Source organism: Fistularia commersonii, chromosome 20, assembly GCF_037954325.1.
Source record: "Fistularia commersonii isolate RoL2024-O1a breed Wild chromosome 20, RoL_Fcom_v1.0, whole genome shotgun sequence".
NCBI lineage: Eukaryota > Metazoa > Chordata > Actinopteri > Syngnathiformes > Fistulariidae > Fistularia > Fistularia commersonii.
In genome coordinates, this window is record NC_141303.1 from 10,228,135 (window position 1) to 10,242,739 (window position 14,605).

Genomic DNA, 14,605 nt, shown 5'->3' on the forward strand with positions numbered 1-14,605 from the left:
AGTCTGTGTATGTGTATCCAGTGAAGTATAAACCCAAAACACTTTCTTTGCCTTTTCTCCTTCAAGAAATTTTAAAAGAATTACATCTCTTTTTTTTTTTTGCACAAACTATTGAATGATCATTATTTGCTCACAACAGATATTCTTTAATTCATTTGCATCACCTCAAGCTATTACCTTGCTACCAGACATACCCTATATTTTATTCAAGCTTTCTAAGTTATTTATATAGGATGAATCAATCTGCATTGAGTCCCCATCTTTAAAAGTCATTCAAAGAGATGATATTGATCATAAGTCTTTGCAGACAAAGGAAGTGCTTTGAATGACTATATTTATGTTTGAATTAATAGCTTGGAGAAAATGCACTGAGTGTTATTTCATTTGTTTTGTAAATAAGTAGAGCAGTTTGGGGTTGTTATTCTGAGGCCGAGTGCAGGGTCAGCACATCCTATCTTGCAGATGGAGTGATAAACCTGTTGCTGATGTGTGAAATTCAGACTGTAGGTGTGAGCCCTGGCTGAGGAAATAAAGGCCCCCAGTTTGCCAGTGGGATCTCTAGAGTGGTACATTCTTGCAGCTGGAGAAAGGGGCAATCAGCCAGAGAACACTGCCATTGAAAACCATGGAAACTTGCAGCACAACATTTGATAACCATGAGGCTGAGGGCGATTTATTATGTTATCTGGCAAAGTGCTGCAAGACGGTGTGGACTCAAAGACAGATTTCAAACGGAAACTTTGCTCTCACAAGCATAAAAACGATGTTTATACTGGATCACTCTAAGTCACAAAAAATTATGACTAAATGATATTTGGGAATACTGTATATTTTAGAGTGAAATAGCTTGACAATGAAAAAAGTTCTTCTGATGAAATAATATTTCAATTTTATTCCTTGTCTGTGACCCTTATTGAACCGGGATCTAATAGTCTAAAAGCTTGAAAATGATTCGATAATGTTACAGGAATTCTTGTCAGTATCTTCTTGTTGTAGCAACTGGACTTTTCTTCCCATGAACAAGTTTGACCTCTCATTCGAGAGGCTTCTTCATTTCAAATGGACCGTGGGGAGTTTCTGAATTTAACCACTAAGGTTGGGGTAAGTTACGATTAGATTCGGAAACTCCCCAAAGTCCATTTGAATGGAAAAAGCCTCTTGGATGAGATGCGAAACATCTTCAAGGGAAGAAAATCAAGTCCAGTTGCCATGACAAGAAGATTTTGACAAAAATTGACTATGACCTGGATTACTGAGAACCTCCATGGAAATTTTGCAGGAACCAACAATTGCAAAGATTAAAACCATCAGTAAGAAAGGTGTGATTTTTGCCTTGATTCCTGTACTGGACATGCACAGGCAGATTTCAAAATGAAGAAAGAAAATAGATAGATAAATAAAAATCCAGACAGAAGTATTTGGAGCAGATCCCTGTTAGTAGGTCTGTGGTTTTATTACCTTTTGACAGTTGCCAGTTTTTATGTCTTTCTTTTATTAGGTGGATTTTATATGAGGGAATCAACTATCGCGGTGCCCAGATTTTGCTGAAACCTGGAGAGGTTCCCGACTGGCACCAGCTGAGCAAATGGAACAAGATTGGTTCTCTTCGCCCACTTATGCAGGTACAAAAGACTCACACAGTCTGTGCAACACTGTCTGACAATGGCACTAAGTTTTATTGTTGCACCTCTGACAGTGTTGGATCTTAATTAATGCACTATTCTTCCACTCTGTCACATCATATCCATAGGTCTTTCTACAGGTTAATGATCCCAATATAATTTCTAGCTTAGTTAAAATAAAACTTCTGGGTTTCTTCTTAACCTATGGAGAGCTGGCAAAATAGTTTCCGACTCCTATTAAAACCCACAACAGTGAAAGAATCATCATGAAATGATTGAAGACTAACTGTATCAGCAACACAAACGGGGCCCTAGATTAAAAATCCTGTGATGTTTTTTTCCGGTCACACTGAGACTAATTGTGTCCCAGGACTTGCTGAATATTGTCCCCGGCAGTTTCATCAGCAGACCATTAAGAAAGATGCAGCTGTATGGTTGCCCCTACCTTTTGCTCAACTAACAATTTCTTGCCCAAATACGAGACTTAAGGGGGGACGGCATGGTGGGCGGTTGACTGGTGACTCATTCACACGATCTCTCGGAGGATAAATCCTAAAATGGAAGTGTCATCTGCTGGAAAATAGCAGTATGTACTGTAACCTGTACTGTGACTTCAACATGGTGCTGGGATATTGATGTGACTGCTTGCACATGAAGCAGCTTTCAAAATACCAATAATACCAACAACGATCCCAATGAATTTTAGCTTGAATGCGTCTTCAAGGTCCAACTTCAGGAAAATTAATAGTAATATCCATTAGTCCCCCCCCCCATTACGATTGTGGTACCTCATCTTCTTAAAATGCCTCAGTAGTGGTTAAGTAGGCCTGTCCTGGGATCCTGCTAATGTTTTGCAATCAGTGCATCTCAACTCACTGCTGGCATTCAAGGTGTGTCACCTGGTTTTTGGAACATATTGTCTGCCTGGATCTTTTAAAGATAACTCTACACAAGTTGCCTGTGGTACGCTGCTCCTGACAATAGCAGTAGAATTGGTTACTATTTTATTCTGAGAAGTATTGACTTGACACACTGTCTAATCTGCCTCTATGATTCTTGCTACATAAAACATCAGCCTGCTTCACCAAAACCCACTACAGCATTAGTGTAACAGTATTTGCCAGGCTATAATACTGTCATGAAATATATTTGAAGTCCTTGGTTAACTCATAATATATGCAGTGTGTTGCCATTTGTCTTAAAATCTGTCCTTGAAATTTGTTAATCATGATTTTGGAATTCTTTTACCCTTAACTCAATGACATTTCAGCATTCTCTTACTGATCAGGAAGAATGTAACATGCTCTTGATGGAAAAGCTGTGAACCTTTGTATTTGGTTATGTGTTGTGTTTTTCTGAGTAGAAGAAAGTGCACTTCCGTCTAAGGAACAGGCAGACAGGGCTGATGATGTCAGTGGTTGGAGATCTGGAGGAGGTCAAACTACTACGAATTCAAGAAGCAGAGGAGACCGATGGTTTTGAGCAGATCTGGTTCTACAACAGTGGACATCTCTGTTGCAAGGTACCACTATAAGTTTATACAGTGGGGAGAACAAGTATTTGATACACTGCTGATTTTTCATATTTTCCAAATTACAAAGCATGTAGAGGTCTGTAATTTTTATCATTGTTACAACTGTGAGTGACGGTATCCCAAAAATTACATTGTATAAATTTTAAATAATTAATTTGCTTTTAATTGCATGGAATAAATATTTGATCACCCACCAACCAATAGGAGTTGCGGCTCTCACAGACCTATTAGTTATTCTTTAAGAACCCCTCGTGTTCTCCACTCATTATCTGTATTAACTGCACCAGTTTGAGCTCCTTACTTGTCTAAAAAACACCTGTCCACACACTCAATCAAACAAACTTTAACCTCTCCATAATGGCCAAGACCAGAGAGTTGTGTAAGGACATCAGGGATAAAATTGTAGACCTGCACAAGGTTGGGATGGGCTATAGGACAATACGTAACCAGCTTGGTGAGAAGGCAGCAACTGTTATTAGAAAATGGAAGAAGTTCAAAAATCTTTAGAGGGAGCTGAAAATCCCTATTTCCCAGAAACTGTCCCAAAACCTGAAGGATCAGGAGAAGATCTGTATGGAGTAGTGGGCCAAAATCCCTGCTGCAGTGTGTGCTAACCTGGTCAAGAACTACTGGAAATGTCCGATCTCTGTATTTGCCAACAAAGGTGTCTGCAGCAAATATTGAATTCTGTTTTTCTTATGTATCAAATACTTATGTCATGCAATAAAATGCTAATTCATTTCTTAAACATCATACATTTTCTGGATTTTTGTTTTAGATTCCTTCACTTATAGTTGAAGAGTACCTATGTACTATGATTATAAAATTACGGACCTCTATGTGCTTTGTAAGTGGGAAAAGCTGAAAAACCAGCAGAGTATAAAATACTTTTTCTCCCCACCGTAACTACAGAACAATGGCAGTAATAGAGGACAGCCTGAGGCTCAAAAGAAGTATAATTATGGAGGCGCTATGAACAATGACAATGTTTGATTCTTGGGTTCTAGCTGCTGGATGGCTGCCCACTGGGTCCCAGTGGCAGTGTGATCTTATCTGGAAGCCGTGTGGGCCTCATTCCAGCTAATGACAACAAGCACACCCATACCTGGAGCATCACCCCAGAGGGTTTCATCCGCTACATGCCCTCCCCTGATCTGGTTCTTGAGGTCAAAGGTGAGTCCAAGTCCTACATGTGATGGGTTTGAATAAAACAAGTTGTTGTTTGGTTGATAGACATTATAAAAGTTGGAATGTTTTCTTTTTTAAAGATCTAAATAAGATCCCTTCCAGTTACAGAAAATTAAGGTGGAACAATACTGTCTTTGGATTCAGGTTTTGATTGACGGTCAGGCAAGGTCCTCTCTACCTGCTTGCCCAAAAACAATAAACACAAACATTATGTCACATATTGGATTCCAAAACAATAGGCATTCGTCTTCTTATCTACAGTTGTTCAATTCTGCACATTCTCGTCACAAAATCCAAAGACAGGACCCTTTTTTTCCAAACCCATACTGAATGTAAACAACGTCTTGTTTATTTTCCACCTCTTGGAGGCTTTTTTGAAGACTGTTTATTAGTGACACCTTGTGGGCAAATATAACAACTGTACAAACTATATTTCACTGCAAAAATGCACTGCTGCTTACACTGTCTGAGCATTAATAAGGTATGCAATATGGCAAGAAGATACTAGCAGACCAACCATAAGGCAGCAGTGGACTGTTATGAAATCAACTACATGTGATCTGGAAATTCTAATATTAACCTAAAATCAAACTTGTCACATATCTGACATCATTTTTTTAATATAACCCTCTAAAGGTTTTTTTTGTTATTTTCCTTGTTTCACCTTCGCCATCAATCCCTTTCATATTTGATTGTATTTGTACTTTTTTTTTTCATTTTTAATGATGCTTGCATTTGAGTTTTTTTTATGGCACTTTATTTGCTGTCCATTTTTACTGAGATATTGTACCGTGGTTACAACTATACTGGTTATGCAAGTACATTAAAGAAATAGAATGATCATAGTAATATTAAGCATAAGGGTTTCAAATGCAGTAAAGAAAATCCTACTCAGTTTCGGTCATATTAATGAAAAAATGCTTATCTTCCAGGGGGACATCACTACGACAAAAACCTAGTGATCCTTAACACGCCTGATCCGGAGAAACTACACCAAAGGTGGAATGTTGAGATCATTTGAACTGTAGGCTGCTGAACTGGACATTACCTAAGACAAGTTGTGCCTTCCAATTTGATGACCCTGCTGCAATGATTGCATTTCCTCCGTGGAAGTGAACTTTATAGCTTAATCCGTACGAATGTATTACAACTCACTTAACACCCATGTAGTGAGGTTTGAACTTGAAACATTTGTATTTACACAACCAGTAATATTTCTGAAGATTTACAATTTTTCTATTTTATTCTTTTAATTAGTTTAACTTAAACGATGTTAACGCATTTTCCAATATATGTCTGTTCTTACATTAATATACTCTTGCAGAAACTAAAACTCACTCAGAAAGTCTTTATTTGGTGAGCTTAAATATTTGTCTTACATTGCTATTTTCAGAGCAATGAAAGTATTTTTCAATAAATACATTTTACAGTAGACACATGCATTTAGTATACAATTTTGTGACCACATATAAAATGTTACAGATTTGAGTCTTACTTCTGTCCAATGTGCCCATTTTGTGAGATGAAACCAAGCTGGAAGATTCCTATGGTTACCAGATAAACACAAATGGGCAAAGTCAAACAAACAGAAAAATGTGAAATGCAAAAAAAAAACAAAACAAAACAAAACAATTCACTTCTTTCTTTCCAACCAGCTTGTGCATCCACCTGGCATCGTAATAAGAACTCACGGTAAATATTTCCAACTGACTTCTTTGCAGGAGAGATCTTGTGTATCGAAAAACAACTGAAAGCCTGGTTGTAATTACAACTTGGATGCCAGCCTTTGGGCCTCCATTAGGACACAGTGGGTAATAACAGTCATATGACTGAGATGTAAATAGCAAAAGTGTGCTGGAAAACCCGAAGCAAATAGAGAAGAGCTTAACAAAAACAACAATTCTTGGCCTAGTTCCATAACACACTTGAGCCACACCACTAATTTTCCTCACCACAGATGCTCTGTGGATGCCAGCAGAGCAACATTACAAGGCTAGATGAATCAAGAATTTTTCTACGTTTGCTTTGCTGTTTGTTGCAAGTCTTGCTCTGACTCCACCATCTCTGTGCTGCCGGTGCTCTGGGCCACCTCTTCGGCCCGCCCGTTGTCATCTTCCGTCACCCTGACAACTGTTTTCCCTCTGGCGTGGCCCTGTTCCAACTTCTGAAAGGCCTGGGGCACCTGGGTAAATGGAAACTGGGCTTCCACAACTGGCAAGATCTGTGATGAACCAGCAGAAAAATGTCAGCACCAGGAGCTCGATATGCAGAAATACATCAGGAGACATTTAGATTATCTGCCGGCTTCAGCATTCTCTCAGAAGACTGACGAGATATGCATTAGAATTTTCATTTTCAGCTTCTGCTTTCCCTCATAAGTACCCTTGCTTGGGGGTTTATGCATTTGGACAATGTTAACTAATTTACCAGTCAGCAAGATTAAGGACAAATAATTGGCTAATTTTCATGAAACCCTGTGGGTGCATGTGGCTAATGAAAAAAACAATTAAATCTGAGGGTATTATTATGCAGCTCTGGTAGTGATCAATGGGTGGTAAAATTCAGGACACAAATCCATTCTAATCTGTTGATTTAGAAATTGGCAGTGGCATAATTGTATTCAAAGTAATGGAAAGTCAAAGAGGTATAGAAACAATATTAATAGTTTATTAATACTAAAAAAAAATATTTTACTTGTACTAATGGTTCATGTTCATCATTGATCTCACAAGAACAATCTAAATCTGGAACATGGACATGCTTAAGAGACATAGCTGGCAGGTAGCAATTTAGTGATTGAAGCACTTCAGTGGGTCAGGGTATTATTTTCTCCTCTAGGGAACCTCTTGAATGCCCAAATATCCTCTTCCAGGTCCTTTCACCCTGACATAATTTCTTTGAGAATCCCGACTTGACAGGAGTTTCCTACATGGTCAGCTCAAGTTACAGCACAGAAAGATGTACTGATCTGGGAGGAAGATCAGCACGAACTGCATATTGTTGTTGCTTACCAGAATCATTAAAGTGACTACTGATTTTTTTCCTTCTTTCGTGACACCTTCAAAAGTTTGTTTAGTTTCCCCCAACATAGTTTAATTTAAATGACCAAATATTTGACAAAAATTCTAAATGCTATATCACCCTTGCTTTCATTTTTTTTGCATGTCAAAAAGATGAGGGAGGGGTATAGAATGTGATGAGGCTGGACAATCCTAATCAGGTTCCACAACATGGGCAGCCACGCTTGTTATTCTGGTCAGCATCTCTTGTTGCTAACAATGAATGAGCGCAGTGGTATCACGCTGGAAACCATCCACACTTCTGATTGAGAATAGGACTTGCAGAGATAGTGCGCGGGTGTGGTTGTGCAGGTGGACAGTGTTCGTCTGTAGCTTCCCGCCACTGGTCAAAATGTGCTGCTTGCTATAAGCCCCCAGGACAAAGCACCGAGGTCCGACACGCTTTTGCGAATGGCTGCTCAGCACTGTTTAAAATCCATTCATCGTCTCCTGGCGCCTGACTCAGTCACCCAACAGCCAACTGTGCACCCCACCAACCTACCAACCAACCAGCACAGCAGGAATGCCATACTCACGCCTAAACAAAGCAGCAAGGGAGCCTTGAAAATGGCATGTATGGAATCTATGGTATGTTTATATTCATACTGCTGTATAGTTTTCATCGCTGCATGAATTTCATTCCTTGGCTTGACATTAATGTTTATGTTCCTATTCTGTTGTTACTACTGGTACTGACTGACAACCACAACAGTGTGTATGTCTTCAGCCAAAACAGAAGTACCTTCCCAGCATCCACTAGCTCGCTGATCTCATCCAGGGCAGGTCCATCCGGAGAATAGAGTCCCCAACGGTAGAAGACGCCATTTGACACAATATTCTAAAAGACAGCGTGAAGGCAAAAATTAGGAAACATCAGGAAAGTCAGTGGCTAACTAGGTCTGGAAGCTTTCAGAGAGAAAAGATTGAAATGATACAGGTAAATGTATGTTCACCAAGATTTTGCATGGTGAACCCTTCAGTGAAAGTCTGTTGCTGAAATTTTACAAAAAATAGCAAAGTCATTAAAAACCAAAATACACTATATTCCAAGGGAGTGACTTTTCAAATACTCTTTCAAATTTCAAAAAGGAATCCTCATTAAATATCTAATCAGCAGCCATTTCAAGAACTGACCAGTTACTATGCTCTAATTTTCATATAAAACTGTAACAATTAAAGCCAGAACAGTTGTCTTAACATTGGTTGTTCCTTCTTTGTGTCAAAAAGGAATAAGGAAGCAGAAAAACAATGTGGGCACAATATATTGAGGAAAATACAGTGGCAGATTTTAGAAAATTGGGTGTTATTTGGTTGTGGACTTTTGTTTTTAGAGCCAAACTAGCATGGTTTCCCAAAAGGTTTCCCACCAGATTTTTAAAATGTTCACTGTGCTTATCTTCAGTGCCTTCAACTGATTCAAACTGCTGCTGACACTGCTTTAAATTTGGCCTCACTTTCTTGGCTTGCTGTATATTTGCAGATTGATTTTAAAATGTAATGCTGACTTCCAAGATTTTACGTCCCCCGGTCCCTAGTCAGACTTTAAGTCTATAAAGCCATATTGCAGCAGCACACTTTCATATAGAGATGTCACACACATAGATGATGTGATCATAGCCTTCTGGTTGTCCATGGCTCAGCCTATCACTTCAGGCTGTTGGGCTTTTTGTAGTCCGGAAAAGAAAACTGTGAAGATTTACTGTTTAGATAATGCTTTTAGCTTCAAACACTTGAATTATCTTAATAATTCAAAAAAGCTATCAAATCTAGGCAAATATGTATGTATTTTCTCTCATCCATGGAAATTCCTTTCTGTTACTTTTCTTTGTTAACTACTTCGTAGTTTTAAAAAGTAAAGGTTTACAAATTAGATTTATCATGTTCACATTTTGTGATATCACTTGATGCAACCATCCTGACTTCTAGTGCTCTCCTTGGTTCATGAATGAGGCTTAGGCATTGAACACTAGAGGGCTCAGTTGTGCTGTGATGCTGCTGATCAGAAAGAAGCTCTAAGGGTGTGACCACCGTTGCTGAACCTCAGGAAACTGACCAGCTGGCTGCTCCTATGGACAAAGGGGCCCAGAGGCTTGGCAAGACACACACAAACACGGGTATTTGCTGGGGGGAGATAGTTGGCTACAATCTGCACAAACATCAAATAGTGCTGGTTCAGCAGCCAAAAAATGCGCACACATATCCAGACCAACGCCCCCACTTCAACACTCACACACACGCACAATCACGTCCCCATGTACCCAACACTGCCAGCTGAGCCTCCACTTCCCAACACAGTATGACTGAGTCACCTACAGAGTAACTACGATGCGAGGAGGAACACACACACTAAGCTTGCACACATGCAGCTCTGTCGACTCAGACTCCGAAATGTGCCAGTTCACCTAAAATAATAAAGGCATTTTTTCCAGATGACTTAGTGCTTTTTTCAGTTTTCCTTGAGTTGCTGATTGTTTTGAAAATACTGGCTATATGGATGCCTGAATTCACTTAAAATATTATGGGATATAATATAGTATCTTTTGTGAAACACTGCTTATTATTGTGTCTATTGGTAATGTTGAATAGCAAGGCAATTATTTTTGCAAATGACATTGCCATTGAATTATTCAAAGTCATTTTAGGCACTAGGGAAGCAAGATTCATCTTTGAAACCATATTCTTCGGAAATTCTCACGAAAAAAATAAAAATCAACAACCTGGAGAGATATATTGCTACAAGGAAGGGAAAATATTTTGTTTACTCATAAATCGACTCCTAATGTGCACCACAGCTTGACCAATTACCAGATACCGGGGTTAACTTAAAATATTTTTAAACACTTTGATAAGGAGCTCTGTTTTAACAATTTTACAGCTCATTTAATTTCTCACTCCAACATCAACGAAAATGGAACTAAGGTCCAGTAGTAACGTTTCTACTGTTTTTTATAAGGACACACCCATTACACAATGCAGTACTTCCATGACACTTTGAACATCGAACATCATTTTATCATGGTTAGGGCCACGCAGTGCAAACACACACTCACAGGTGCATTGATGTTATCTCTTAATTCTGTGTGATAATTTAATGTAAAATTCAGACCACATAGAACAGTAACATATTTCACATCAGCTATATGGGATGTTACCTGTATGGCCTTGCTGTGGAGGGTGAATCCAGCATGAAAGATCCCATCCAGCAGGCCAAGGGAATCCACATTGTGGAGTAGAGGTGTTACCAGTGTGACATACTTTGCCCCGGACCAAGGCTTCAGCAGGCCCATCGCCCACTGTTCTGTATCCCCACCGACACAGTCAATAACTATGTCAAATCTAATGGACCCAAAAAAAGGCAGTTAATTACTTTGGACCATATTTGCTTTGCATAACATTGATGCTTTCTTAATTTGTTTTGTATTCATATTTAAGACCGGGCTAACCATTCTATTTTTGAGCAGTGAACTTGCATTTGTTCAAGCCTTGAACCTAGGTATCCATGGAAACTAGACAGTGAAAGAGCGAGCGGGTGTACCATGCTGACAGGGAGATGTTTACCACATTTGAGTAGTTTATATGGGGGACTCATACACAGTTCTTGCAGTCCAGTGAGAGAGTGTTTCCTTTTTAATACAATATTCATTGAGCTGACAATGACGATACTTAATGGGGGCCTGTGCTTGATGCTTATATGAGAATGATCATGCCTGCGCATTAATAAGTGGTCAAGCAACACGTACTTCTCCAATGCTTGCAGTTGCTCCACCACATCTCCTGCTGTGTATTCCACCACCTCATCGGCTCCCAGCCCTCTAACAAGACCCTCTGCGTTCTGAGAGCAAGTAATAGTTACGTGGGCACCCCAGGCCTTCGCTAACTAGGAGCACAGAGAAAGAAACAGAAATAAACACAGACACAGCAACTAGCCACATAGGGTTTAAAAGGTGTAGACGGAGCTTGTTAAATGCCCTACACTTTACCTGAATAGAGAATGTTCCGACACCTCCTGATCCTCCAGTGATCAAAACTCTAGAAGAAAGCCCAGCAACCAAAGGGTTATTGAATCAGTGTGTGACTAGCTTGAGTGAAGCTACAAAAAGAAGGAAAAGCCTCAGGGAATAATAAGGATCTTGCAGAATTGGGAGCTATAACTTTCAAGGAGGATGCAGCAGTCATGGACATTAAAAGATTTATACTTCTTATATTTTTATATGAATAGGGGGAGGGAGAGCAAGAACAGGCCATTGCTTGCCTTTTATTTAGTGAGCTGTCTCTGCAAAGACCCCCTGCATGAACAAGAGCAGACACAGTTGTGCCTGCTACGTAAGGGATGGAGGCTGCCTCTGTGTGGCTCAATAATTTTGGTTTATGGGAAACCTGCAAGACATTCACGAGTTACAAACACAAGAACATGGAAACAGTCTTTTCTCTTCATTCTAGAAGTCCTGCAGTGGCAGCTGCCTAGGAGCTACTTGGTGGAGTTCAATAACGTGTAAAAATCCCATTCAACAAGAAATTACCATCTCTAAAGCAACTCCTACCTCAAAATAGCATCATAGTGTTAATTCTTACATGACAAGAAAACACAACAGGATGTACATTCTGTTCAGTACAGTTTTTACCACTCATGTTAGAGTTTTCAATCAAATCTTTCCACTTGTTTAAAAAACAATGATCGTCTCACATTAAGCAATGATTAATTATTTAAGAGTCAGATGATTGACCAGTCAGTGAACAATGAAAATATACTGCAGTGATGCTCTGCTGATTCTGCAGTATGGATCACCTCGTACTCTGTTAGAGTGACAAATTCTGCAAAACTGCCCTGTTTCCATGGAGGAACAGCAGCCCACACCTGAAAAATACATATGAAATGTTGTGCATGAGTACAATAAACCACCAAGCCTTATTATTCCCTCATTATCCTTGCCAACTGCGCCTCATTTCACTAATCATTTGAAAAGATGTTTTCTGATGGAACATGGGATACTGGAATATTACATGAGAAAATATGTTAAAATGTGAATTTGTGTCATATATCAAAGTACAACTCTCATTATCACATTTCTGTCTGCATTGTGAATACAAAATCAAAATGAAAGAGGAATTGGGACAGGACAATATTTTTTAATCATCATCATTTGATGTCTTCCTCACAAGTTTTGTATGTTTATGCTTCTGCCACCTCACATTTTTTGAAGGAGCAGAAGTACCAGAATTCACAAGTGAACAATTATATGGGAGCTCTGAAGATGGTCCCACCTCCAGGTGGGATACTGAAGTGGGCAATATTTCAATTTATAGAGCATGTAAATTATGCAATCTTTTGCTGAAAGAACCTTCAGCAAGAACATAAAGCTGTGAATCTGGTCCAATTTCAGTTTAATTACTGGTTGCTGGATCTATTTCCTTCACTGATTTTCTAAACAATCCAATATTTCCCAATATGCTTACATAAAATTATACACTCTGCCGATTCTGCTTTTTCAAATTACAAAGTGGCAATATCAACCACATTCGAACATGTATTGAAAAATGTGAAGTAGCTTTTAAACAATCATTCTCATTTAAGTACCTCTTCCTATTAATACATTTCTTGGTGATGTAAACAAAGGGTCCCTAAATTAAGTTTGTTGCATTAAAGATTAGTGCGCGTAGCAGCAGATACCTCATCTCCAGGTGCAAAATGGGTAACTTCCGACCCACAGTCCACCACAACACCAGACACATCCCGGCCAAGAATAAGAGGGAATTCAATGTCATTAGCCATGACAGATAAGGGATCCCTTCGAAGTTTAAGAAGTTTGGCTCCATACCCCCCTGAAATCATAAAGTTGAACATTTTAGTTTAGAGATAGTGTATTTATTGTTCATGAAAATGAACACAATACACTTACCCCTCATTGATATGTCAATTGGGTTGAGACTAGCTGCATAGACTTTTACCAACACATCAGTAGGAAATCGGACAGTGGGGACGGGGACGTCTTCTGTGTACCTCAACACTCCGTTTGAGCCATAATGATCGATTACCCAGGCGGACATCCAGCTCTGGAGCTTGGAGGGTGAACTGCAGATATGTCTCCTACACCACACGCCTCTCCCTGCCCCGACTACTGTTTTGGTGGCGTTTGCCGCTTTCAAGTTGAATAGGTGCCGGAGTCTGGTCGATGCCATTGCTCCGATCGAACCCACGGAACGTAAACCGTATCCCAGTTAGCTATATCTACAAGGTCAGCTTTAGATACATAACGCTACGCCGCTTGAGCACCGGTCTCCAACGTGAGCTAGTTAGCTCCTCAGCTACGGAATTATTATGCCAACATGAAGCGACTCGAAATACAGTTAAAAATATCTTGAGATTTAAGTAAACATCACAGTACTTGAACGACGCTTCTTTGTTAGTTTATATAAAACTAATATGTATATCCAAATTAATTTTGTAAGGATGTGGGAGAAGACGTCCCTCTGGCTAGCTACATAACAAACTAACCTTTGAACCTGCAGCAGTAGCGAATCAGACGTCCCCATCCTAATGTTGTAGCCAATAAGGCAACAGAAAGGGTCGTGACGGAATAGCTACAACAATAATAGTAATAATAATAATAACAATAATAATCATCATAATAATTAAACACTTCGTTTGAAATTATGATTTTAATATTTAAAATGATTCATTTTTATGGAAAGCTAAACAAAAATTAAGATGCAAAGGTATTTGATTAAAAAGGTCCATTTATTTCAAAAATCACACAAAAAAAAATCACACTGAACCTATGGCTGAACGTATCAGCCACTCAAAACTAACAGGCTGAATATGTTTTGGTGCAGCAAAAATAAATGAAATTATGTTCTGTGATTAGCAAATTTCGCACTGGAGTTTCATTTAATACAACATCTGATTCTTCACTCCAGATTTGCAATTGTGTAGCATTTAAGTAAATAGTGCAGACATTGTCAATTGAGAATTGTGTTCATGAAACAGTTACAGGAACAAACAAAATTATACAGCTTTACCAAAAGGCCTTTCCTGTCACTCAAAATGCCACACATGTTAGTAAGTTGCGACTAACTGGCAGGTAGCGGCGGGAAGCAGCGCCGTTGTTCAGTCACCAGACACTAAGCGTTGGTGTGTTTTAGAAAGCATATGTCTATGATTTATAAACCACATCTATAATCAGTTCCTCCGTGAGCTACCACCT

The 14,605-nt window shown here is 39.2% G+C and overlaps 2 protein-coding genes across 3 annotated transcripts in view; one reads left to right on the top strand and one right to left on the bottom strand.

The window, feature by feature from the left end:
- LOC147222879 (uncharacterized) overlaps window positions 1–5,677 on the top strand; it is a 22,511-nt gene extending 16,834 nt beyond the window's left edge. Inside the window, exons 20-23 of the mRNA XM_086166829.1 lie at window positions 1,499–1,622; window positions 2,986–3,144; window positions 4,164–4,329; window positions 5,277–5,677. Coding sequence (XP_086022955.1) covers window positions 1,499–1,622; window positions 2,986–3,144; window positions 4,164–4,329; window positions 5,277–5,365 — 538 coding nt within the window. The 3' untranslated portion in view covers window positions 5,366–5,677. The remainder of the gene's footprint in view (window positions 1–1,498; window positions 1,623–2,985; window positions 3,145–4,163; window positions 4,330–5,276) is intronic.
- On the bottom strand, window positions 5,676–13,904 carry LOC147222880 (NAD(P)H oxidoreductase RTN4IP1, mitochondrial-like). Of its 2 annotated transcripts, XM_086166830.1 has the most exons (9): window positions 13,301–13,904; window positions 13,072–13,223; window positions 12,190–12,258; window positions 11,656–11,780; window positions 11,384–11,432; window positions 11,144–11,280; window positions 10,556–10,739; window positions 8,146–8,241; window positions 5,676–6,565 (listed from the first exon to the last, which is right to left on the bottom strand). In XM_086166830.1, the coding sequence occupies exons 1-9, from the start codon at window positions 13,578–13,580 to the stop codon at window positions 6,359–6,361; spliced, it is 1,299 nt and encodes a 432-aa protein (XP_086022956.1). In that variant the 5' UTR covers window positions 13,581–13,904; the 3' UTR covers window positions 5,676–6,358. The 2 variants fall into 2 exon arrangements, with proteins under 2 accessions (XP_086022956.1, XP_086022958.1); XM_086166832.1 differs by lacking the exon at window positions 8,146–8,241 and having other exon boundaries at window positions 13,301–13,898.
- Window positions 13,905–14,605: the final 701 nt, after the last annotated feature.

Coding starts and splice junctions, on each gene's coding strand:
- LOC147222880 (XM_086166830.1), bottom strand. CDS start 13,580: ATGGCATCGACCAGACTCCGGCACCTATTCAACTTGAAAGCGGCAAAC. Junction 13,224..13,300: donor AATTGACATATCAATGAGGG/GTAAGTGTATTG, acceptor TTATGATTTCAG/GGGGGTATGGAGCCAAACTT. Junction 6,566..8,145: donor AGCTAGTGGATGCTGGGAAG/GTACTTCTGTTT, acceptor GGTTCATCACAG/ATCTTGCCAGTTGTGGAAGC.